This window comes from Silurus aristotelis (genome assembly GCF_946808225.1).
Source record: "Silurus aristotelis genome assembly, chromosome: 26".
In the NCBI taxonomy this organism is placed as follows: Eukaryota; Metazoa; Chordata; class Actinopteri; order Siluriformes; family Siluridae; genus Silurus; species Silurus aristotelis.
Genome location: NC_139599.1, coordinates 3623035 through 3650968, shown reverse-complemented (window position 1 = coordinate 3650968; position 27934 = coordinate 3623035). Strand labels below are relative to the sequence as shown.

The 27934-nt window shown below is 36.6% G+C and overlaps 1 protein-coding gene across 4 annotated transcripts; it reads right to left on the bottom strand.

The window, feature by feature from the left end:
• Positions 1-32: 32 nt before the first annotated feature.
• fsd1l (fibronectin type III and SPRY domain containing 1-like) lies at positions 33-27850 on the bottom strand. 4 transcript variants are annotated; one of them, XM_083531118.1, is made up of 14 exons: positions 27656-27815; positions 20480-20575; positions 20218-20349; positions 18152-18253; positions 17407-17429; positions 15691-15812; positions 9599-9808; positions 9029-9127; positions 7368-7497; positions 6914-6946; positions 3692-3789; positions 3001-3252; positions 1570-1658; positions 33-1049 (listed from the first exon to the last, which is right to left on the bottom strand). In XM_083531118.1, the coding sequence occupies exons 1-14, from the start codon at positions 27668-27670 to the stop codon at positions 927-929; spliced, it is 1524 nt and encodes a 507-aa protein (XP_083387244.1). In that variant the 5' UTR covers positions 27671-27815; the 3' UTR covers positions 33-926. The 4 variants fall into 4 exon arrangements, with proteins under 4 accessions (XP_083387244.1, XP_083387245.1, XP_083387247.1 ...); XM_083531119.1 differs by having other exon boundaries at positions 3692-3786; positions 27656-27804; XM_083531121.1 differs by lacking the exon at positions 6914-6946 and having other exon boundaries at positions 3692-3786; positions 27656-27850.
• Between the last annotated feature and the right edge of the window lie 84 nt (positions 27851-27934).

The following is a 27934-nucleotide window of genomic DNA, read 5'->3' as shown; positions in this document are numbered from 1 at the left end:
TAAAAAAAAGTCAGCTAGTTGAGTAGAAAACATTTTTTTTTTTTTTTTAGAAAATCAATAATTTACTGAACAGACAGAAATGAGAACTTTTGATATGCACATACAGTAAATAATATGATCAGAAAATAATAAAATCAGAAAAAAAAAATGTAATCAAAGAAAAAAAAAAAATAAATCAACATAGCAGCATAAAAGAAAGCTGTCTGATGCCTAAGTATAAGAGATGTGGTTTTGGTGAACAGGATTCGATCGGACCTTTTTGAACAAACAGGAACCCAAATACATAGAAAGCAGCTTTAACTGGTTTACGTCGTGCGAATGTTGTACCACAATCATATTCAACCTTTTAACATACAACAGTTAAAAAAAAAACCTACAGGCTTTGAAACAGTAAAAGGATTTCGACAATTCAAGGAAAAATACCTTTGCTTAGACACGAGGTAATCGGAGCCCACACTCACACGTGTATATATAGACACAAAATTAAAAGAAATGTACACAAATCATTCAAAATAATACACATCATAGCATAGTACAGTATCTGTCATAACAGGGTAAAGTCGTGTCCAAAATAAACCATAAAAAAAGAAGAAAAACGAATTTAATCTAAAATTAGTACGAGGAAAAAAGTGCACTCAGCTAATCCCTGATGAAGCTGCTAGAATTTGTGAATGAACATTAAAAAAAAAGACAAAGAAAAAGACTTTCCTCCTTATCTTGGAGAGTCTTGCCAGTGATAGATTTAATTACCCATGATGCTTCACAGTATCGCATTGGATTATGTATTCCCCAGGAAGCAGGAAGTGGGGTCCAAAGGTCATGGGTTGTTCATACAGGTTGCTCTTTGCTGCTGATTCGGGATGGGTTACAGAGGAAACTATCCTACATCAGCATGAAGGAGTAAATTCATAGTTTTTGAGCTTTGACTACTGTGCCATGCTGTTCAGACTGCTGTTTGATCCCGCCAGGCCGTTTTCAGTCTTCTGGAAGCTTTTAACCGCACTGGGAACCTGTAAACCAGTCGACAGGCTCAGGCCACCACACCACACCTGGGAAAACACAAAAAGGTACGAGAGTCAAGGGTTATTATAGAAAATGAGACATGAGCCTCGGAAAGTCTTGTTGAACTGGTGTACAGAGTTGTTTTCTCGTGATCATGACTTCATTTTCTCGTAATCTTGACATAAACATTGTTTCCTCATAATCAGTGCTTCATTGTTTTTGCATATTTGACATAAGAGCATGTTCTAGAGGCAGCATCATCGACAAAAACCATCATCGACAAAAACTCATTGACTACTCTAAAAATATATCCCTTAGTATTGTCCCTTAGAAGCTTTTACTAAAATGGTTGCCGAAATGTGAGGGGTGCACTCACTTTTGTGAGATACCGTATCTCCGCTTTCAGGAGCTAACCATAATTAGCCACAGTTACAATACAGCAACTTGAGTTACACTGTAATTACATAGTGACATTATAACCTGTTGTCACTGGGATGAAACTGTGTTACGTCTATAAAGGGCAGGTGATTCTAAGTCATGTGACGTGACCGTCCAGCCGGAACTCACCATAAAGGCTGGTACGACAGGTTGAGTGAATTTCGTCTTGAACGAGTAAAGCAGCTGTTTGCTTTCGGCGTTGTAAAACGACAACTGACCTGAAATTGAAAAGACACAAAGGAGCTTTCGGGTTCAGTGAAAAATAGCATCTGTGGTCATTCGGCTGGAACAGGATGTGAAAAGAACAATACTGTACAAAGCAGACAGGCTTGAAAAGGGCTTATTAGAGCTCTTTTACTCGCACACTACTTCAAGAGAGTCAATGGATCTGCCTGACATTCGATCTACAGGTGTCCAATAGCTCTAGAAAGCTCTGTAGGACTGGTGTTTGAAGCAAGAGATATAATCTCCTGTAGCTCAGGGACTTTATTAGAAGAGAACTGAAAGAATGGACACAAATTAACGGTTCATTTTAGTTATTCCAGATACCACATGTTGACATTTCACTGTGGTTTTTCACTTCCCTGAATTAGAAAAATAGGTAATCACAATAAAGTAAATTTTTTTAGTATTGTTAAAGTAAAAGACCCTCATCCATACATATATATATATTGCCCATCCAAAAAAAACTAAGCCAATAGGTAAAAGCCTTCCATTGAAAAATTACTGCATAGATAATTATGTTTCGTCTGGCAACAAGTTATTTAGCCCAAACTGATGCAGTAAGTAGCTTCTCCTTTTTTAAACAACCATGTTGGAAGACACATCATGTGGTTGTGGAAAAGGTGTTATTCTCTTTCAGAAGTGTCAAATTATTGGCATCAAGCTATCTAAGGAGACATCTAAGGAGTTGCTAAAACTCCTAAAATTGGGTTAAGAACTCATTATTAAAAACTGGAAGGATAGTGGGGAACCATCATCTTCGAGGAAGAAATGTGGTCGGAAAAAAATCTCGAATGATCGGCGATCATTGAACGTTTGGTGAAATCAAATTGTAAAAAAAACCAAAAACTGAGGGCTATTGTTAAATAGTGAATATTTAAGTGCATTTCCACACACACAATGCGAAGGGAACTCAAGGGATTGGGACTGAACATCTGTGTAGTTTTAAGAAAAAAACACTTATGAGGCTAATCGGGAAAAAAGGCTTCGTTTTGCTAGGGAGCATTAGATTAGACTCTGGATTTTGTAATCCATCCACCACTAAATTTTTCAGTATTGTTAAAGTAAGTTGTGTTGGTGAGTTTTGTGTTTAATTAATTAGTGCCTGGTAGATAGTTTTGGCTTCTCCCGTACTTTCATACTTCACCATCCTCTATTTATATCCTCTGTATATTCCCTAAATCAAAACAAGGAAAAGTTCTGTGACAAAAGCTGACAGCCGAAATCCCACAGATACTTCTCAAACAGGTGGAAAACAAAATGAAATGCCCAACAAACTGAACTTGATTTATAACAAACCACGAAATGCGATTGGTGTTTCAATAGATTCTTTTGTACCTCCGTCTACGTCACAGTAAACCCCTATCCTCTCGGGCACTGGCACATCCAGAGTCTTCGCCTTGTTGTTGTGTTTGGCAGCAAATGAGTTCTGGAGCCAGTTATTGACATGGATACACCAGGTGGTGTTGGTTTTACCCAACTGATCGAACTTGCCCAGGTTCTTATAGGCCACACCGATGCTATAAGACTTGCAGTCTTTGAGAGCCTTCACCTCCCAGTAGTGCTGACCGGCATCAATACTGGTGTCACCTGTGCACAGAAATACATAATCAGTTCCATCAATACTGCAGGATATAAATATAAATATAGTTTCCCTTCATACAGTAAGGACAAAAGTATTTGGACACATAACTATTCCAGCGATATGAGGTTCTTCTTCCAACTGTTACCACAAAAAGCTGAATGCACACAATTGAATGCAAAAACATAAAATCCTTCCTTCATTTTGTACTAGGAGTCCCAAACCTGCATGCCAATGCCCCTGTGCACAAAACCAGCTACTACTCAGAATGGCAAAGCATTCTGAGCGTTACAGCTAACTCTGACCGTTACATATTTCTATTTTTGACACTGGAGACTCCTTCCAAAAATTTCTTGTTTAGAGGAACAAAACACACGCAGTATCTATTATACCAGTTCCCTGTGTAAAATGTTGCTTATAGAAAAGACAAGATTCCAGATTCTATACCCAATACTGTGTACGATTCTCCAGTAAAGCGATCTCTGCCTCCCCTCGGAGCTGGTGAGCGAGCAGTCGAGCCTCTTTTCGGAGATGGAGTTCCACTTCTGTACGTATCACAAGAGAAAAAATACTGTCAGTCCATACAAATGGCTGAAAGTTATTAACACACACACACACACACACACACACACACACACACACACACACACACACACACACACACACACACACACTTAAGGCTTCAGATTCATGGAAACACTAGAACTAACACACAGCTGATTCAATCGCAAAAAGCACAAACACACACACTCAAAAAGCCATGGCAGGGAAGAACCAGAAGCAGCAATAAAAAAAAATTGCAACAGCACATTCAGAGAAGACCACTCGTGTTAGTGAGGGCACGTCTACAGAAAAAGAGATGCAGGCAGATGGACGTTCAGGGTAGGATTTTGATGGCTGATAGGAACAAATAAAAATGCGAAAATGAAGCAGATGTTACAAGCAACAACAATAATTTATTTAAAAACCCTATTGAATTCAAAACCAGATCTGAAAGGATGATCTTTACATAACCTACACTATCCAATGTGTACATACTGTATGTGCAATTACCACAGATGTTACACTCTAAAGAGAAATAAATGGCATGTTCAATTTAATCAACAAAAAGATGTGTTAAAATACACAGCTATATCATGAGATTTCTACAACTATATTACTCATATAAGCTATATAAGCATTCCAAAAGCAGCAAATAGATGATGCACATTTAAAGATTTTAGAGACTTTATAAATGCCACCAAGTTTTCTATAAATATTTTTCAACAAAATTGAACTGTCTTTAGACTTCTATTGTAATTACTTTTAGTTTAAAAAGAGAAATGTTTCATAAAGTTCTTGTCTGTGGTAATAACACATACTACACAGTTGCACCTGGATAGAAAACAGGTCAAAAAGACCAGAGAAATTCTTTTAGGATCAGCCATTAACACCAACATCACATTCTTTGTGATATTCATAAATGACTGGTGGTAGTGTGGTGGAAACAACTGGATGTAAAATGTCTGTCAAAAGTTTGGAAACACCTAATATTTCATGTTTTATTCAGACACATATACGTATGTTTATGTTTTTATGTGACGAACTAGCTGAACGGGGAAACACTGAAAGAAAGTTTTGTGGAGTCCAAATTGGACAATTTTTGACTCTAACCGAAGATCTTGTGTAAGACGAAGACCAGGAGAGAAGATGTTAACACGACAGTCAAACATGGAGGTAGAACCTTAATAGTTTGGGGTTGTTTTAAAGCAGGGAACTTATTCCAGGTAAAAAAAAATACTGAACCGACATGGCTACCTTTTCATACTTCATGCAATTCCGTCTGTACTGTGGCTCATTGGAACAGACTTCACCATACATCAAGACAATGAGCCAAAACTTAGGTCCAAGTTCTGTAAGTGTTATTTAGGAAAGCATACAATTATGGATTGGCCTGCCCAGTCACCGCACATAAATCCTATTAAACTGCTCTGGGATGAACTGGATCACAAGAAAGAAGTCCAACTAGTGAGGTACATCTTTGGTAAGTTTTACAGAAGACATGGCAAAGAATTTTAGCTGAATGTTTGGAGAAGCAAAATATCAGGATTCCAAGAGTGTGTAAAGCTGTTATTCATGCTGAGGGAGAATTTTCAATGGAAATAAAATATTATGTCTGGACATTTATAGATTTGTTTGGTCACAGTAAATCTTCATACTGTTACGTTACCTAGTTTTTGTTACATGTAAACCAAAAGAACATGATTGTGTCTCTCGAAAACGATAAAGGTCTAGGTGATTATTCATGTCATTATTATGAAGTATGTACACTTTTCTTTTAAACCAACAAGGTCATATTACTCTGTGTGCAACATCATGTTTTATGTACAGACGTGGTTGAACATTTTTAGTCCCACGGTGAATTCTCTGCCATGCACATTGTGGATTGACAGATGCTAAAGAGTAATAAATATGATAAAAAAAGCTCTATGATTGACATGCAGCAAAATTGTGATGTCGTTATGTCTCGATTCTGATTGGTCATTAATTATAAAGGTGTCGATTAATAGTAAATCAAAGGTGTTCTAATATGTCATTGTTTCATTAGAAACAGCTAATTCACGGGTTGTTATAAAGAATATTGATTTGTTGATGTGATGTTTACTGAAACAAATTTATTTTTGGAACATTTAAGGAAGTCACCAATGTGAGTGTTTTCTAATAGAAAATCTTGACCAGGTTTTGTGGACATTTTACAACATGAAGTGTAGCAAAAAATGGATAAAATTTAAATCCATGAACCTGAGAAATAAACCATCTCTGGATATAACCGAATATCTTCTATTCTAAGTATATCTTATTGATATACTTAATACCTTGTCAATGGGTGATGGTTAGTGAGGACAGCAATGAAATTACATGAATCTTGGGGGGGTTTGATAGCAGAATGACTTGATGGTGAAAACACGAAGTCTTGATTTTGACTCATTACTCACCAATGTTATAGAGACGGAAGCATGAAAAAGATTAACACGTGGGGTTTACTGCTTTGGAGGCATAGAATAAAACAACTCGGGAATATTGTTCAGTTTATTGCTCTTATTATCTTGCCAGCATTTCTTTGAAGAGAGAACGAGCGGTAAAGGAAACACCCTAGAACCTGAAGAGAGTCAGTTATATGAAAGGCAGTTGTAGACGGAGGCATGACAGAAAACTGATTACGACTAAAGAATTTGTTAAAAAACTTTTAAAATATATATGGAAGACTGTTCTCCATCTAGAAATGTCCATCAGATTTAGACACCCACACTCACACACAAGTGTTATAAGTTACCATTCTATGTAATCAGCTAGCTAGAAAAATTCACACATCTCATCCTAGCAACTTGGATATTCAATGATTCGGAATCCCAAAGTTAGCCAGATAACCTTCCAAAATAATTAATGCTATAATGCAAAATCTCATTCAAGCATTCAAGTTTAAAACCTCAGCCTATCATGCACTTTCTCCTAAAGGTTAAAATGTTATCTGGCTAACCCTGTTTTCTTTTTTTCCTGAGGCTATTAAGAACGTCTGTATTTGCCAGCACCAAATCCCATGAACACCATGCTGCAACAAGAAACTAGGGAAGGCTAAGAGTAAAGCTCTAAAGGGCCAAATTCCACAAGGCCAGAAACACACGCGATCACCTTGTCATGTTCTTCAGATTAGTCATGTGTGCGCTGTTGGTGGAAAAAAAGGAAAATGTGAATAAAAGAAAAATGTCTGGGAGTCTGCGCTGTTAAAAAAAATCAGGGTAAAAACATCAACACCGAAGCAGGATGCGTAAATGTTACAGGAACAATTCATATAGCTGCAACGTTCTTCACAGGGTTTACAGGGACAGCTAAGAAGTGCAGTTCTAAAGGCAACTGCAAGAAAACCGAGCATATAAATGATGATTTTTGAATTAGTATAGAAATATTATAATCTTCAGCTAACCAACTGACTTTCTAACTTAACATTGATTTCCATATAAACAGTGTGCATCTAGGAGAGTAAATAAAAAAAAAAATATATATATACACTGTACATACATATATATATATATATATATATATATATATATATATATATCAGTTGGATGAAAATAAGAGCACATACCTGCCCTTGTTCTCTTTCCCTTTGACTTTACTGTCTAGGCCTTTGCCTCCCTGTGGGTCCCACTCCACATTGCTCTCATCCACCTTCAGGTTCAGGTGTGAGGAAGACGAGTCAAAAGTGAAGTTGAACGCTGCCCAAGAGAAAACTAATTAATACTGAATATAAGTTATTATTGACAAAACTCCTGCCAACAAAAGTGAGTACACCCTAAGTGAACATGTCAAAACTGTGCCTCTGCCTTAATCCTCCTGGGCATGGAATTTACCAGAGCTGCACAGGTTGTTGCTGGGATCCTCTTGCACTACTCCATAATGACATCGCATTGTGCGTCTCCACCTTCCAATTGAGGAGGCCCATGGGTGCTCAATAGGGTTCAGGTCTGCAGAACTTACTTAGCCACTTCATCGCCACTTCATCACCTTCAGCAAAGCATTTGTCATCTTGGCGGTTGTTTTCATGTTGAAAAACTGCCATTTGGCACAGTTTCTGAAGGAAGAGCATCGTGTTCTGCTTCAGAATTTTACAATACATGTGGGAATCCATGTTTCTCACTATGAACCGCAGCTGCTCAGTACCAGCAGCACTCATGCAGCCCCAGACCATGATGTTACCACCACCATGATTGACTGTAGACACAATTTTCTTGGTACTTCTCAAAAGAGCATCGCCACACATGCTGGATACCATCTGAGCCAAACAAGTTTATCTTAGTCTCATCAGACCAAAGGACATGGTTCCAGTAATTAATGCTCTTGGACAGGTTGTCTTTAGCAAACTGTTTGCGAGTTTTCATGCTTCATAAGATGCTTCCTTCTGGGAGATAACGGCCATGCAGACCGACTTGTTGCAGTGTGCGGTGTACGGTCTGACAACTGACAAGCAGATCTTTTTTTTTCTGGAACCTCTAAAGCAAAGCTGCAGCACTCATGCGTCATTTTTTTGAGACCGGTTTCTGCACCTGACCCACAGCATGAGGAAATTCTTTGATCTGTATGACCATGACCACTGTACTGTTTCAGGGTGTTACTGATCTTCTTATATCTTCGGCCATCTTTGTAGAGAGCAACAATTCTAATTGTGAAATCATCAGAGTTCTTTACCATGAGGTGCAATGTTGAACATCCCGTGGTCAGTATGAGAGAATTGGACTCAAAGCACCAGATTTTAACTGCTCTATTAAAAGATACACAAGTTTGTATGGTTCTGTCAGGACATGCATTAAGCGACGTATAGCTTAGGGTGTACTCACCTTTTGTTGCCAGGTATTTAGACAATAATGTCTGTGTGTTGAGTTATTTTCAGAGGACAGTCAATCTATACTGTATACACTAAAAATTATCTCCAAGTTTCATTTCTATTGTATTGTCCTTTGTCAAGATCTAATAATCTATCTATCTATCTATCTATCTATCTATCTATCTATCTATCTATCTATCTATCTATCTATCTATCTATCTATCTATCTATCTATCTATCCATCCATCCATCCATCCATCCATCCATCCATCCATCCATCCATCCATCCATCCATCCATCCATCCATCCATCCATCCATCCATCCATCCATCCATCCATCCATCCATCCATCCATCCATCCATCCATCCATCCATCCATCCATGCACAGAATCACACCTTTAGAAGTTTTTTATTTTATCTTTACCTCTGGTTTCCAGTGTGACAGGATCAGAATAATCTCCAGCTGCTGCTTTGTTACACGCTCGAACCCGGAAGTTCATGAATTTGGAATCAAACTTTAACCCTGAAAATAAAAGCTATTGAGTCCATAGCTTCGTAGAATAAAGTCATAGCACAATATACAGATACATCTATAACAATTATTGTTGGCTTTATAAAAAAAAGCACAAATAATATACACTACATAAAAATGCAATATATATACACAATTGTACGTGAGATTTATAAGGGATATGGGATAATTTTGGTTTTACATTGGGCATTGTAAAAACAAAATTACAGGGGTATTGATGCCCAAATGATCACTTTAAACCTGCTTCTTTAGTATATTGCCTAAAAATGGTAGTGGTTTTTAAAATGACCTTCTTTCCAGAACATTTTATACATATCTCTGTTATATATAAGATTCTTGTTTATCTGTTTACATTCATATTTGTTGAATGTTGCCGATAGTGTGTTTTTGTGTGTGTGTGTGTGTGTGTGTGTGTGTGTGTGTGTTTGTGTGTGAGACATGCAGTGTGTCCTTGCTCTGTACCTGTCAGTGTGTACTCTGTACTCTTGATGTTGTCCACAATCTCCCAGTGGTGCTCATCTTTGACCCGAACCAGACCCTCGTGGTTGGTTTTTCTGTGCTCGAGGATGTAGTGGTCGATCTTGCTGTCCTCCACCGGCATCCTCCAGACGATGGTCACTGCGTTGTCCAGCACCAGACAGTCTTGGACATCAATTTCTGGAGCTCTGGGGACTGAAAGACAAGAGTGAAATAGTCATGCTATATAGCAGACACAGTGCAGGTGTTTATTGATAAACCACATTATAACATTATTATAACATTTGTGTTTGTATGTTTATAATTTACTTTACCTGCAACTTGCATACATTTATCCATTATTACACGCCCATATAATATTATTAGTGATAATATTATCAAATACACACAATACAATTCTCTATCTTATCTTACTAAAATATAGCAAATATTTTTTCTACCTTTTTTTTGAAATTTCAATTACGAATTAATATTAAAATGTTTTACTTTAACTACAACATGCTGACTACAGATTTCACTTTGTAATTGTGTTTTGATTTATTACATAGAACGAATTTATCAAACTAAACATTTTTTTATTGTAAACTGTTCACTATTGTTATGATAGAAGTTTATTTGCAAACATACTGTATGTAGCATCTCATGTGCATCATGAGATGATTTGAATGCCATATTTTTTGCCATCATGAGGATACTTAATAGCAACATACACTATATAGTATACAGTGACTCCCTTTACTTGAACTGAAGACCCAAACCTGTTCCAGCATGACAATGCCCCTGTACACAAAGTCAGTTCCATGAAGATATGGTTTGCATGAATGGAAGTGGAAGATCTTGAGTGGCCTGCCATATAGGTATATAGGAACACGGACTTCAACCCTATTAAACAACTTTGGGATGAATTGAGATGCTGACTGAACCCCAGGCCTCCACATCCTACATCAGTATCTGACTTTACTAACATTCTTGTTTCTGAACAAATCTTAAAAAAAATAAAATGAGTGGAACATCTTCCCAGAAAAGTGGATGTTATTATAACAGTGACTGTAGACTAAATATGGAATGAGATGTTTAAAGACTACATACAAATGGTATGGTGCATACTTTAGGAAAGGAAAGATTTTTCAGTTCAGTTGGGAAATATTTAGAAAACTCCATTAGAAATGCATTTGATGTAAACAATAATGGGCTGTGCTATGTGTATTTTTTCATTTAAATGTACAGCTCAATAACAGTTACAGCTCTGTGTATTGCCGTCTAGCCATCAGAATTAGGTTTTTGTCAAACTCGATCAAACTCTTACGCTCGCCCATTTTTCCTGCTTCTAACACGTCAACTTTGAGGACAAAATGTTCTTCACTTGCTGCCTAATAAATATTTCCAAACCACTAATAGGTGCCATGATGAAGAGATAATCAGTGTTATTCACTCACTGGTCATAATGTTATAAGGTATTAATGCTATGCCTATATTTTTATTATTATTACTATTATTTTATATTACTATATTATCCCCCCCATCTGTTCAGTTGTAAATTGTATTTGAAAAGGTTTGTGGGTACTTCTGAGCACAAAAAGTCTAGGTTCAACATACACTTTTCTTTGTAAAAAAGCTTTCTCCAATTTTACCTTTAAGAAATGGAAATGTTATCCCACAGTAACCCATTGATATTTCATTTACAGTATATGTACCAATCTTGCTGATTTTCGGAACAATTATTTGCTGTTAAGACCATTAAAAGCCTAAAAACTGTCATGGCTCATCCCTTTTGCTAAACTAGCAAATAAGATGTGTTTTAAGACATTTCCTTTCAAAATTGCTTCATTATGCAGGGAGAACAGGAGGAAACCCCCCTTTGTGGCAGATGCCTGATTTACATGACAGTAGCCACTGCAAAAGGGTGCAGGTGGCTTGCATGTCATTGACTCGCTATAATTAAGAGCAAACCATTGAAGACATGTGAGCTCACAAATGGGCCCATGAAACAACATCTATGGATCAAAAAGCAGACAGGCTGAAATTTGAGCTGTAAATCAACCACTACTAAATATGTGTAAACACTTATTTATAGCTTCACTATCACACTTGTCCTTCCCACATTCTGTAGATTTCTATTAAATATTCAAGCTTGTCTGTCTACAAGTCACCTATTGATACCAAGAATAGCTGAAGTAAAAAAAAAAAAAAAATAATCACCCCAATTCTCTATGCTTAGTTCGGCTTGAGATGTAAATTACTCTGGAAGCATGTCAATCAATATCAGGTCGCAGCTGATCGATTTGATTCTCCAAACAAAACACACACATTATTTGAGGTCATTTTATGTCAGAAATTAACAGATCCAATACACAGTTGTCCAGAGAGAAGAAAAGAAGTCGCCGTCAATTCTTTTGTGCCGAAATCATCGTATAACGGTTTGACTACACCTCAGAGACAGAGAAAAGCTTGCTCCATATTGTTGTGGTGATCGATATTTAATAAAAAAGAATGTCTGGAAGTGGTCTAACGGGACTGCTGGACATATCTGTTCTCGTTTTTGTCGCTGGGACAGTCTGGTTTATTTAGTAGAGCCATCAATTAGTTGCAGTGTATCCTCTATACACTGCCACTCACAAGCTACCGGTTCCAGCGGTAACGATTATGAGGCAACTGCACAACGAGCACGGATTTTTCTTTTCTAAAAATCGTGCCTTTGACCATGCACAACATAAATAATGGAAGATAGCAGCATGAGTCACTCTGAGCTGCAACTCAACTCCTCCGAGACCTTGGTTCAGTTCACATTTCACACGTATCCAACAAATAAATAAAAAAGGCTGTGATCGATGCAAATAACTGAGTCTTAAAGTGTCTCGGGTGTTAACAAAATCCTTGACTGGCCTTGAGTCGTTGCACCAAAGTCGTTGCAAAATTCTTGTGTCAATGCAGATTCATAATGACAGAGATTATAAATGCTTCAGTGATCAACAAATGCAAGACAAAGAGGCAAAATATTAACATAATAAAGAATAAAGCAGTATGCTGACAATTTTTGGGGGCAATTTTTGCCTGAACTAACTGCAAAAATCAATAAAGACGTTATTCATTGTCTTCATTCTTTTTTTAGACGGCTGCGTCTAAACCGCTTCAGTGCTCCACATATGCAAGAGCATTAGATTACCACTGCTAGGAAAAGTGTTAAAGCAGGTTCAACACTAATACCAAAGCTCTCTTATGCTGTCACAGCAACACACAGAGCTCAGAACACCCCTCTTACATAGATTACACACACGCAAATGGACGACTTCTTATATTTGTCAATACTGATTTCATTGTGTTTGCACTGTAAATAAGTTAAAGAGCATTCTATGACCTGGTTTAGTCTGGGTTACAAGAGACAGTGGTGAGGTTTCACGTTAATTTTAGCTGTGTGGACTGTGCCAGGCTTTTAGGGCATCTGTGGACCTGAGAGCCTCATGGGTGCTTACTCAGAACCACTACTGACGAGGAAAGTCATCATTTATCTGCCTCTCTCTAACTCTCTTTTACACACGTAAACACACACATTACAGAGCAATATACATGCAAAACAATATTCCATAAGCAAATACCAGATACCGAAAATATCTTGACTGATCAATATACTGTGCACATTTTTATATTTTAAATACTCTGCTGCAATTTTAATTTAACATTTGGATATCAGTACAGGGCTTGTTGTTCGGTTCACACGTGCAATCCTTATTACATGCGGAACATAGGTAAAATCTGAGTTCCCTCAGGAACATATTAAGTGGCGGACCGCAAATTTGTTTAGTCTCTGCCTTGTAACTTGCATGTTTTTAAAATTATTATTATTAAATTTGAAAGCAAACACAACAATGCCAGTGGTATAAAAAAGAAACTAGAGTTAGCACAGTGTTACTGTGGCTACTCGCTCCGTACCGAAAAAAATAATATTTGTTTTGCGCATGCATGAAAACGCTAAACAATTAGCGTTAGCCGCTAGCGACTTCCTGCTATGGAATCTTAGTGTTTTTTTCAGAGAACATCTTTAAAAAAAATTAAATATTAAATGCAAAACACACACACACACACACACACACTTAAATACACATCTGTATTACCCAAATATGGTGTAACAAACGTAAACTATTTAATAAATATTTTCCATTTATTACATTTTATTAAATCAATTTAATCAATATAATAAAAAAGTACACCCCAAATATATATATATATATATATATATATATATATATATATATATATATATATATATATATATATATATATATACATATATATATATATATATATATATATATATATATATATATATATATATATATATATATATATATATATATATATATATGTGTACACAGTGTTCATCATGTTCCTAATGCACAATTTGTCCTGCTTTCGGCTTATCATTTCTGACAGCTTGGCATAGGACAGGAATAACCCGAGGAGAAAGTCCGGGTTCTGTGCACAAACCCACAGCTAATGTGTCCCCAACGTGCAGTGCAACAACGTGATTTGTACATTCAGCCATTTTGCAATGCACACAAACCCGATTCTGCTTCACACAGAATCATAAATGCTGCTGCTAAAACTCCAGGGATTACATTCATCATGAAATAACGTGCTACTTTCTGGGGATCTGTAGTGGTTTTTCAACCAGTGCAGTCCCTAGTGAGCCATACAACAGACTGACATTACATCCAATGTCCCAAGTGTAAGTGGATACACAGTGGTGGCAGCAGAAGAACGAGAGCAGGACGGCTCAAATATCACTCCCAACAAACGCCTAATAAAACAGCCTCCATCCTGACACCGCACACCACGCTGTCTTTTCACTTTTCCAAACATTTAGGAGAGTTGTTGTATCAAACTCGGCATTCTTTAAAAGAAAAAAATACCCATCTGATGCATAAAAAACCTTCAAAGCAGCTAATATGACATGTACACTATAAATATAGCAACACTACTACCAGTCCTAGCTAGTATCTGCTAAATAACTAGCACAGCTGGGTCTGTATGGTAAATATCTTATTATTATCAGTGAAAAAAGTTTTTGTTACATGAAATGTTGTAAAATGAAAATTATTTTTTACTACATGGTTTAAATCTCCTGATATTTTATAACAAAAGTCAAAGTAGAATAGCACTTTATCCACTTCATGTATTTTTCCCTCAGCCTTAACCCCGAAAGATCAGGTTGCTACAGATATATGGCTTGGCAACCCCATGAATAAAAACTAACAGATAAAATTCGCAGAATATTGCTAAACGTCTTTAAGCTAATGTATCTCAAATGTACTGGATCAAAGCAAGTTCTTGCTGGGTGGCTAACAAACTGGTGTAAGCTGAACCTCCAGCTCACAAAAAGTCAGAATATTATTGCAATCTGTTGGTGCTCAAGTATTTAACCTGACTAAAATACATGCTAGCAAAGTATACAATTAAATTAAAGTTAATCCTGACTTTCATCAAGAGGAAAAGTGTAATTAGTTAGCTACACTCCATTTTCCTAAGAGTCCAGCCTTCTTCAGAAATGGGTTTTGTCTATGGGTTATCTAATCAGAACCAATGTTCCTAGTTACTGTTCCAGCTTTCTTCAGGATTAAGTTATATCTAGATATTTTATCTAACTAGCAATTTAGTCCCAGCTTTCTTCAGGAAAATAGCACTGGCTAGTGTTTTCTAGCTAGTATTTTTTAGTAATACATTTTAGCTTTCAAGCAGTGGAATTATTATCAAGCTACCAATAATGTTTCAGCTTCCCTGAATAAAGAGGCACTGGATACCTAACCCAGCTAACAATATACTTACTTAACTATTTAAATAAACTATTTAACTAATCACTAAAACATTGTTCTGTGGTGAAGGAACTGTATGTAGTCCAGGCAAAACATGCAGCACATCCTAGTCTCTTCACCATTCTCATGTCCTTGTGTGTTCATTTTGTGGCAAAATATTTTATCTACAAAAACAATATCCATTCTTCACATTTTTTGGCACTGATTAAAACCCTAGATTAGACCTTCACGAAATTGCTAACTGAAGTTCATTTGGATTTCCAAACTCACCGGGAAGAAAGCGAAGGCCCTGGAGAAGCTGGCGCTCCTGTGAAAAGTCCACCATCAGGTGGGTCATGTTGTCTGAAGCTTTGGGCTTCATGGTGAGACGGAACGCTGGAGCCATCGTCACCCTGAGACCGAAAAAAACCCACCAGTTTTAATATGTCTGTTGCCCAATTGTTTCATTTATAGACAATATTAGTAGCACTGCAGTCATCAGTATTAGTACTTTAACTACAAACAATATGATGCACTGTCAACTAAGCCTTCATGTGAAACCCACAACAACGGTTTGGTCATAAATCTGCTTCTTAAACAGTGCAATGGAATTAGCATGTCCAAATTTGTATACAATGCTTTCTTTAAGATGATATTGTCTAGCTATGATTTTATTTACATCGAAATATCAAAATATACAAAAATATCTAGTCCAAGATGGCCTCCCCAGAATGTTATTTACATTTATAGCATTTAGCACAAGCCCTTATCCAGATCGATGTACAAAAGTGTTTCGAGTCTCTATAAATGAATAAATCAACATGGGTTGAATTGATTAGAAAAATTTAAATACCATCAGCCTAAACTCTGCTGAGAGGAAAAAGAAAATTGTCTATATATATATATATATATATATATATATATATATATATATATATATATATATATATATATATATAAAGCTCAAATACCACTGACTGACTCACTCACTCATCACAAAATCTCAAAAACCACTGAACGGATTGCAATGAAATTTGGAACATACCTTCCTCTTGGGTCTTAGGTGCTCACTAAGAAAGGGTTTTGAAAAATTCGCCCTGGATTGTGGCTAACTCGGGAAAAACGCGATTTCTCACGCATTGTAAATTCTTCGAAATAACATTACGGATCCTAATAAAACTTAGTACATTGTTTCTTATAAGATGTTAGATGCACGATAAAAATTATTTTTAAAGTAGTTTGCCCTGTATCGGTACTACAAAGGGGTAGTACGTATTTGTTGACGTTACGTTCTGATCTCTGATCATCCAGTCCTGCTCAGTGCTTACTGCTTATTGCCATATTGCTTAGCGTTCTGCCTTCCGTAGCGAAGCACGGGTACTTTCAGCTAGTTTTATATATAAACAGGGAAAAGCAGTGCAAGTATGTTATAGCATTTAGCTTACAGTTTCTAGATTTCAGTGTCACAATTTGTCATAAATCACATCAATAATACTGTATGACATTTGAATTGCCAAACAGAGCTTAGATAATTGATATTCCATTTATAAGAAATTATTTTCACAATAACAGTTTCACAGTGTGCTCTGTGTTTAGTGTATTGCACAACTTAGACTAATTCATAGCTAATTCAAATCATTTAATATGTGACCACATAAAGGCTTAATAAACAAACACTGTGAACCACGTACAGGCTGATACACACCGTCAGACACACCCTGGGTCAAAAGTCAGGTCTTGCACACACACACACACACACACACACACACACACACACACACACACACACACACACACACACATAAAAGAAGCATAACATTTTTACTGAATAGAACTACATGTTCAAATTATGTAGTCAGTTTTAGAACAAACCAACCCTGTGTGAGTTTTTGAGTATGTTTATGTGTGTGTTTATGAGTGTGTTTGATATGTAGTGGAACTAGAAGACACAGATACACACATGCATACAGTGGGTGTGGTTAGTAAAAAGTCAACATTGTACTGTACCTATCTTTGATCTGTTTGGCAGCCTTGGAGGGGAAAGTGAGAATGAGAGAATGAAAGAGAGAAAGAGTGTGTATGTGAAAGAGAGAGAGAGAGAGAGAGAGAGAGAGAGAGAGAGAGAGAGAGAGAGAGAGAGAGAGTGAAAGGAGAAAAAAATCCAGACATGGTTAGTAGAGGCATGCAGGGTACAGGATGAGTATGCAATATTGCACAGCACTGATCTGTCTCTTCATATCTCGGTTTTTCTCTATATATCTCACACACAAACAACACAATGATTAGTGTAAATCATGAAACCTAAATAATAATAAATCTACTTTATTTTCACACGAGACTGAAGACAATATCATGTGACCAGCCATGATCAGTGCATCTTTACCATGAAACCAACAAGCAATGGCCATAACATGCATGTCACTCCTATCATTATGTAGAAATTATTAATGAGACCTACAGGAATGAATAATTTATCTGTTATATTAATGAACTTGAATTAATAAAAACTATTAGCCACCACTTTGGAAAGCTAGTATAAAAAAGCAACAAATTAGCACCAGCAGATCAAAACAAATCTCGAGTATTTTAGGGTGGATTTTTCAGTACTGTATAAAGAACCTGACAAATGCTTTAAAAAATGAACAGGCTTGTACTAATTATACTAATTAGACTTTTTTTTTATAGTTTTCTTAACAAAGAGAAATTCCTAAATCTATATTCTGATTAGTGAAAAGGATTGAGAAATACAGACCTTGGTGAAGTCATCCTCGCTTTTAATCTCCACTGCTGCCTGAGCGAACTCCAGCAACTCTTCTGAACTCTCTAATGCATTAGTACTCTGGGTCAGCTGGTTCTGAAAATACAATACACTGTGGTGAAAAAACCCTTCCAATAACGCAAAGCCAATTCTCTTCTAACCATTAGCTGCTTTATTCCACAATTTTTAAATTACAAACTTAAATTCAATTAATTTTTTTTTCGGATAGCACTTGTACAGTTTTTTCAGTTGCTTTGGAGCGTTTCTCAGATAAGAAATCAAATTTACTTTAATTAAAAAACCTTAGTCTACTGATGGTTAAACACTCACAGTAATGCTTGAGACTATAGGTATCTGGTTTACTAGCATTAGCTTTGTAGCTTCAATACAATACTAATAATTGTAATTGTAGTAAAAGTGCTTGTAATTATGAGCAATGTTCTTGCCCATAACCGCCAAAGGCCTTTTGGTACATGAGTTATGATGCTTCTGGAGGATTTAATGAAAGTGTGTAACGAGTAAAAGGGGCTGAAGAATTACTGCTGAGTTTAGCTAAGTCATCCTGAATCCTATCACATTCCTTAGTAGATTTGTAACCCTTTTAGTTTGTCCTTCCTCTCTTTCACTGGAGACCCTTTTATTCCACTCTTTCCTATTTCTTGCTTTTGTAATGTGCATCCCTCTCAGGATTACTGAGCTTTGGATTTTTATCTGTTATGTAGATTAGGAAAGTCTACATGAAGAATATGACAGATTATTATTGTTATTTTAGTAGTTCATGAAAACTACAATACATGCTGCATTATATATTACAGGCTTTTTAGTTTTACTCTACAGTTTGTTGAACATTTTGCTTATTGCTTCAGGCTTTTCTCAAACGAATTCCGTAAGTATATATATATTTATAAAAGCTCAACATTTACTATTTTATTTTAGCCATCAATAAAAATTATATGCAACATGAAAAATGAGAATTAAATACATTTGATAAAAAAACATCAATTGTCCTTTTGAATCTTTTAGGACCCTTTTTTTCTCCCCAAAAATGTCTTGCCCTAGAAAGTATAGTAATTCCCCGCTTTACCGCGGGTTGAATCTCACGCCCCAGGTTTATCGTGGAATTGCATTTGCCACATAACTAATTTGTTCAGCCGAATTTCCCGGTCTCTTTCCGATAGCACGATAGACCAAAAAACTTATCGGGGTTTTATGTTGGAATAATTGAATGTATTAATAAAAATATAATTGTTAATTAAAAAATGAAGTAAAATGTAATACAGTACAGTACTGTATACATGAAATAGCATTTTTGGGGTAGCGTCCGTTTATCGTGGGGGTTTTAGAACATTACGATCGTGATAAACGGGGTGATTCCTGTATACTGTTTATGACTGGACAGTTTTTGGTTCATTTTGCTTTTCGTCCATTCCTTCACCTTTTTCCTGCCACCCCTCTCTGGTTTCAACTGGCATGAGGAAAACAAGGGCAATGCTTGACAATAAAGCTGCCAGACACCAGTGCTTTGTATTTGAATACGACTCTCTGAACATGGCTTTTTCCAAACGGTTCTTAGTGATTGCTAACTCAGTTCCTGAGGATCTACAGAATTCAGTGTTCAGACTAACAGGAACTGGTTATCATTAGCACTTTTTTGAAACACTCACTAACACATGGTAACAGAACCTACAGAATCCATCTATTCTCTTTGCAAACTCAAGATTCACTGAATTGCAATTGGCTGAATTCAATTTTTCTAAACTAAAATGAATGTGAATCCGGTTGCACAATGAGATCCCTATTAGAAAATTAATAACAGTGTAATAGACCATGTGTGAAGAGCTGAACAGACTGGGTTCTAATGGATAATCTCTTATCTGGGCCGATTTCACTCGTCAGTATTGTCTCTGCTCAGTGAGCTCAGAGAAATGCCGTGGCAGCATGGTGACATCATCCAGACTGGGCCGAAGAGGAGCAAACAAACTCCAAGCATACAAACACACACCATGTCCTAGATTTGTTTTTTTGTTGCTCCTTACATACTCCAAAGAGGACACCATTACCTGCAGTTCCTGCGTTTTCCTGGTCTGCTCTTGCTTAATAGTGTTGGTCATGCTCTCCTTAGTCTCTTGCAGGATAGAGAACAGCGTGTCAAACTCCTCTTCTAAATCAGACACCACCTGGCTGGAGTTAACCTGATCACATGGCACATACAATCAATATTCATTTCCAACATAGTTTACTCTATCAAAAAAAAGAAGAAACTGGAGCGGCTGGTTTTAGACTTATTTACATTAGCCTTCATTACCATGTCCTGCACCTTACCTGAACTCCAGCCAACAGGTGACTCAGCGTCTCGATGAAATTGTGAAGCTCATCGTTTTTATTTGCTAATGTGGTGATTATCCTTTGTAGGGCCTCCTGTTTGGAGAAAATAAGAAACATTTGTAGATATATGGCTAATCTGTGCTATTTACTGCTTTTGTTTCAAAGCAAAAAATTAATTTGCCACATTTGAGGAGACATAGAGGTTGCTAGAGGTCGACCGATGTGTATTTTCCCGCTACCGATAGCTAGATTGGATCGTACTTGCCCATAAAATAAACAAACATAACACTCCATGCAAAACAGCACAATTACTATTACAATTTTACAATATTACTATTGCAAAATATAATATAAAAAAACGACTAAATCATGGAAATGTGCTAAATGAAATAAATATGAATGAATAAACATAATTATCATTTATGTATAATTACATAAATAAATTGTAAATAAAAAATATATTATAGCGCTCTCTGTGCACAAACACCACGTGGTGTCAGTGACTCGCCTATAGAGGCAGCTCTCACAATGACAGCGGACCTTCTTAGCCGGTCCAGCAATGGATGCAACCCAGAAAAACTATCTGTATGGATTTTTCCCAATATCTGATACAATGGCAAAACCAAGGAATTGGTCAACCTCTAGTAAACACAGCATTAATGGTACTCCACAAGCGCTTTGTTCTAACTCATTATAATGATCAGCATCTGATGCTCATTTTTATTTAAAGAGCAATATTCTTAATTTGTCCTCCAGGACATGTACAGTTTGTCCTATATATTTACTCATGTGGAAGACCCAAAAAAAGTCTGACACACAAATTTACCATCATGCTCAAGTCCTAAAAATACACTATCTGACAATTATGCCTGTATGTGGGCCTTCAAAAACTATTGCCAAAACACTGACAGGACCCAATAACAATACTGTCATGAGTTTAAGATTTCACTTCACTGGAACTCAGAGGCCCAAACCAACATGAAAATACCCCTGTGCATGAATTCATGAAGACATGGTTTGCCAAGGTTGGAGAGAAAATAAAACATCCTGTGTCTGATCATAACGGCACATCACACCTTTACGATGGACCGAAAACCTGACTAAGCATTTGTGCCTGACATCACTAATGCTGTATTGTTGGAAATTTCCATAGCCACTTTTCAAATTCTAGTGAGAAACCTTTCAAGAAGATTGGAGGCTGTTGTAGCAGGAGGAGTGGACCAAATTTTGAATGGGATGCTCAAAAATCTCATGCAGGAATGATGCATTTTTATGTACCTCGGTCAGAATGAAAAAAAAGTCTCATTATGAAGGCAGGATTAAAAGAAAGAACCATGCAGCAAAGTCAAGGGAACATACTCTGGGTGAGTGCAATCTTTAGCCTTGGTATGCAACAATATCCTATTCTAGGCTGCAGGTACAGGGTCTACCACATACGTCATCCAAAAATATCATCTTCTTGCACTTTCAGGATTTTATCCACCTCTTCTAAGGACATACCAGTGATGTTTAAAGAGAGGACTGCAGGATGGCTCTAAATCAGACTCTATGATTGTTTTTAAACTCCAACTTTTTAAAGACCCTTTAATGAGTGTTCATTATCAATCAGCCATTAGAGAGAACATGTAAACATAGACTTTGTAGAGTACTGGCCAAGTGCATATAATGATTCCACACACATCCTGTAACCCTAAATACTCATTTAACACGAGTAGCACATAAATTGTGTTCATGTAGCTGTTTACATTTAAGAAGTTTCATATATCAAGTTTCATATATTGTCAGGGTTCACTGACGGCACTAAGAGTGCACTGGCTTGTGCAACCCTACATACAAGGCAAATAAATCTTAAATACATTGAAACATAAATATAATTCTCTTTAAGCCCATCAGGACAATGAGGCTACACTGATTGGGACTCACGCATAGTAATTACGGAAGACTTGCTCTTTTCCTGCTGACTTATTTAATTATACATTTTTGGGGACCTCATTGTGTCCCCACAGTGGATAACTTGGGAAACATCATACACATTGTGCATGTTTGGTAGACCAGAGGACAGGATAACAAGTTACTTTCTCGTAGTGCACAAGAAAAGGAAAGAGAGATGTTCCTATGCTAGGAAGATTTAAGGATTAGTCTACACGGCTATTTTTAGAAGAGATGGCAAAAGACAGTATGCTCTGTAGGAAAGTAGCAATACAAACGAGTAATACCAATGAAGAGATTAGGGCAAGTAGCCTAGGACACAATAAATATGGCTATAGAGGGCGATTTCAAAACACAAAAAACTATTAACAATTTAACCCTAAATGTCTACCTGATTTGTTGTTTGATTAATGCTTTTTTATTTATGTTCTATTTTATGTCTTTAAAAAGCCAGTACAATCAATTGTAACAAAACTTATACTAAAATAGTGACGTTTTGATCTAAACTAAAGAGCACGTCTGGATAAGAGCATGTGCCGAATAATATAAATATAAAAAAATCTAATCAAGTTACTTTCACCTGTCAAATAAAAACAAAAAAGATAGAATACGGTCATGATCAAGGAATTCCCATAAGCCCGGATTTATCCTGACCTCTCGCTGACCTCAAATTGGTCCTATTACAAGGGCCAGACCTTATTTTCCTGTGTTTATACACAACAAAAAAGAACCAAAGAATAAACTCAAATACAAATGTAATAGAACTCTAACTAGTGCTTATGATCATAAAAGTTTTTTGAAACAGTCCCAGATATTCAGCCATTCCACTGACCCAACATATTTTCGTCTGGGGAACTAACATCGGGCCACCAGAGTCATCCTTCAACCTTCAAATTCACCATATCCAATATTGTCAGGGTTGTCATAAAATGTGCTCCTTTGCCAGTATTGGCTCATATAGGTTGGCAGAGTTGTTAAAAACATGCCTTTATCAGCCACCATTGGTACAAAGAGTGCCAACAATCCAACAAATAAAACAGATACTGGGCTAATGTTTGTTGGGTCACATGGATATGGTTAAACCTTCAGGACAGACCTTTAACCACTTTTTTCTCCACTAAGTTACCTCAGAAATCATTTAAACCTTTTACTTCCACCTTATTATTCAGTCTTAACTCATATTAAACAGTAACTTGTACGAATTATTAAAGGTTTAATGATGAGACAGATATGTGAATGCTTGTGAATTAGCTTCTCATTACAACTTGCTTTCATATTTTGTCATGTAATCACCTCTAAATCTTAAACCAAATAGCTTTTTTGAGCCAGTTGATTAAAAAGTTATTCAGAAAAAGCCAGCTTATAAATACAACCTCTTAGTAAAAACCACTCATGACTATAAACCCTTTGCTAACATGACATTTTGTTTATAACTTTGATGTGAATCTGAAATATTACTTTAAGTCTTTTATTAGTAAGCAGTGATTTTCCTTGTGGAAAGTGTTTTATTTGGTAAGTGTGTGCTTACTAAAGTAAAACTAGCAAACTAAATGATTAGCCATTTCATTAGATAAAATGATGGCTGAACAAGGAAACGTTGACCTACGTAAACGTGAATTAAAATAGAGCCAAAGTGCAGAAATATGACATCAGTTTCCTAAAATATGTCAAAGGCTTAGCTTAACTATGTATATCACAGGTCATACCGGCATATGATACACTGATACACTGCTGTAACCAAAGCAAAGGACACACATACACTGTACACACACACACACACACACACACACACACACACACACACACACACACACACACACACAGAGTTCCAGTGTCCCTTGGTGTGTGTAATACAAACAATTATGCTTTTCTCATATCACCAAATACTGAGAGCACATTTGCTGTCCAATGTATGTTTCTATAGATTCTGATTTAATTTAATTAGCCTTTAGATATTTTTTTGTATTTCAAAATATCTCTTAGTATATTATATCTCTCTTAATATCTACCTCAAACCCTTTCCATTTGGTTTAATGAGATACTGTAATCTATATGAACATGAGTACAACTTTATAGTGTAGCTCACTGTTATAAAGAAATGAAAAGGTAACCATCTTAGCGAAATCTAAATTTTGCAGTTCCTTATTGCAGTTTGGCAAAATGTCTCTCAATAAAGACCTGTCCAAAAAAAGTTTAAAGCTGAAAAGCATGAAGTTTTAAGCATTAATAGAGTTTTATTCAATATAGCTTCTTTCTTTCTTTCCTTGGTTTTTTTTTTGGTTTAGATAATTCAATTGGATGTATTTCCTGTGAAGATTCCGATAACTGGCATGAAAAAGCGCATCATAAATAAAAAGTATTAGTATTGTTTATTGCTATTTGTTATAACATTTTTACCAAAAATGTGTATCGAGTGTTACATGAGTTGGGCATGTAGTGAGGAATACAAACTATTATGTTACCTTCATTAGCGTGGTAGCACCAGCTGAGGTACACATCAACACCCAACTTATATTTCGGCTAATCGAATTTACATGAGGTAATTGGAAATTGTATGAATGACATTTTTGTGAATCTTCCATAAAAGCCTAAGAAATCATTATACTGTAAAGAAAATGGATTTCTTTTTAGACCCTCCTCTGTAGCCATTGTCAGCTTAGTATCACGTTCCAACATGAAGGCAGGTGATTCAGATTTTAAGACAGAATTTTCCACAGAACCTTCCAATTTATACTGTGACTGTATTTACCTCAGTCATATGTTAATTTTGGTGTAAAGATTTGCCAATTACGTAAATGTAATCCCAATTATCACAACTTTCCCTTTTATTATCTTTATACAGTGGATGCGGCATAAGTTTGGGCTTGGTTTTGGGTTTATCTCAACCTTGTCATGCCATATTTTTTTATCTCATTTATTAAGGCTTATTTAGGCTTATTTTGCTGCTTCTTGATGCTTTTGATCCTCAACTATTTCCCCATTTCTTGATTATGTATTTTCCCTATTTTATATTCCCAATCACTCCAGTCATCTAAACCAACTCTCTGGACTATAACTACATTTCTTAGATGGCTCATAATAAATATCACACTTCACATACCCGTGTCCTATGATAGGGCCCAGATAATATCTGTGGAACGAGTTACTCTAACATTCCCTATATTACTGAAACCTGAACATGTTGATGCTTTAATATATAGAATGAGGGTGAAATTCAATCCCACCTGCTGCACTCTCCTCTACATAAGTGAATCGGTATTAAGCCTCAAGGAAAGGTAATGATCAGGTTGCCTACCATGCCACCTACGTCTCTAACGGCATGGGAATGTGCATAGCACTGTCCATCAAAATCAGACAAGGTTTTCTGATTAATCACACGGTTACACAACAGACCATCATTTGAAAATTTTACGCCTTGGATTATTTGGTGCTGGTTAACAGATAGTTTGTGCTAGTTTTACGAACTACACATCAGGTACAGATCAGGAAGAGCCCTAAACAGACTAAAGGACTGACGACTTCTTTCTGTCTTTCTTTCTCTTTCTTTCAGTTCTCTCTGAAATTAGAAAATGGGCCATGGTATTCATAATGTAAATCTGACAAAGCCAACCATTTGTGAGCACTTAGATTTGGGACACAGAGTTTCGGTGAATTAAAACAGAGTAATAATCAGCTTGACATAACAGTGTATGAGCTTTTGAGTACATCTACTGAGTTTCAAACCTCACCAACACACATTAGACACAGCGAAAAGGGTCTTATATAGCGATCTATGAAAGCTTACATAAATTGGTGAATATTCACATACATAAGAGCATGTACAACGATGAAATGTCATATGCGACTGATTTTTTGGGTGAATAGTCCATCTGCAGTAATGCAATGTGAATTTTTTGTTAATAGCATGCTGATCATTTCCCATTATTAGACCTTTAATGGTGCATCAGGTAATACAACACTTTGTTTTGTAAATATTGGGACTGTAAAGAAAAAAAAAACAGGTTTGTATTTGTATAATTTCTGCCCACAAAGCATTTTTCCTTATTGTTTATATGACTCAAACCTATACATTATGAGATCCTCCAGCACTGCTCGTCTGGTACCACCTTCTCTCAGAATGAGAGGTAAGTATACTTCAAGGCTCTTCTCTGTTCTGGCACCGAGGTGGTGAAATGAAGTTCCCCTAAGTGGTGGAATTATGTCCCCTAGGAGTCCCTGGCTATCTTCAAGCGATGTTGAAGACCTACCTCTTCGTGAAATACTTAAATTTGCACTTTCCAAGTTTGCTTTGTAGAACTAAAGAGTTATATTTATATTAAGTTTGTAATCTTGCGTACCAGTGTAGATTTATTCATTACTAGAGACTCAAAGCACTTTTGTACGTCTCTCTGGATAAGGGCGTCTGCTAAATGCTAAATGTAAATGTAAATTAAGCTTTACTAGATAAATCTAAATCTAAAAAGCTGTGACATGCACAATTACACAAATCTCTGGCCCCAGAATGTTACTTGGGCATCCAAATGCAATCATGACCGGAAGTCAGGATTTAAACAGGGTTTTTAAAAACGAAATAAAAAACCTTTTTCTATGGCTACATTGTCTCTTTTTTTCATGCTCAACATATCTTATCTAAGGTTTATATTTACATGTAGAGATTTTCTCAGATGTCCTTATTAGTGTCTCTTTTTTAAATACACTAAACAGTTTGTAGAAGAATGGAAAACAAGCGCCTTGAGTTCAACCTCCTTGGCCTAATCCATCAGCTATTAGTGTTGTATTAGTGTGTAATCTTCCTACATAGTTTTTGCCATCCAGGATTTAATGCAATGCAAGTTTGGAATGGTGAAATCCAATGCAGTAAATGCAACAGGACTATCCTATTTGGAATTCCCACTTAGTTAGGAATTCTATAGGGAGCACCAGGATGACATGCAATGATATAAAAATTATTATGCTGTTATAGTCGGGTTATATTTGTTGCAAACGCCTGGCAACGGAAATCCCTACAGCAAACACGCAGAGCAATAAATAAAACATGTGATTCTGACCATGATTCAGCGTCCCGGATGTAGGAATTAAATGCAATAGGTAAGGAAGCTAGAGAAGGTATAGAATGAAGCATGCACACTCCCATGTCATATACAGAGCTGATTGAAAGACCGGATAGGATACAGTGTAACGGTGCAGCGTTATAAGCGCGTTATTAAACACGCACGTTGCGTTGTGAGCGCTCGTGCCACTTACTTTCTGAGAGTCCATACCGAGGAGTGGAAAAAAACGACCCAACCCGAATTCAGTGGCGTTACATGGAGCGACCAAGTTTCAGCTCGAGCCAGACGGTGAGGATGATGATGATGATCCCCGTGCCTCTGAAACTAGGCGGAGCACCGGGCGCACGCGCAGTGCACCAGGACGGCTCGAGGCACGCGCACGCGCGTCGTCTAACCAATGGCCTCAGGTGGCACGCGCCTTTTACACAGTTTGAAAATTATTATTAGAACGATTATCTTCTTCTTATTATTA

What these genes read in the sequence shown, in the direction of transcription:
- fsd1l (XM_083531118.1), bottom strand. An exon ending in GGGAAAGAGAACAAGGGCAG is followed by an intron (nt 6,947 to 7,367) that starts GTATGTGCTCTT and finishes TTCCACCAACAG; the next exon opens with CGCACACATGACTAATCTGA. An exon ending in TTACTGTGACGTAGACGGAG is followed by an intron (nt 1,659 to 3,000) that starts GTACAAAAGAAT and finishes TTTCAATTTCAG; the next exon opens with GTCAGTTGTCGTTTTACAAC.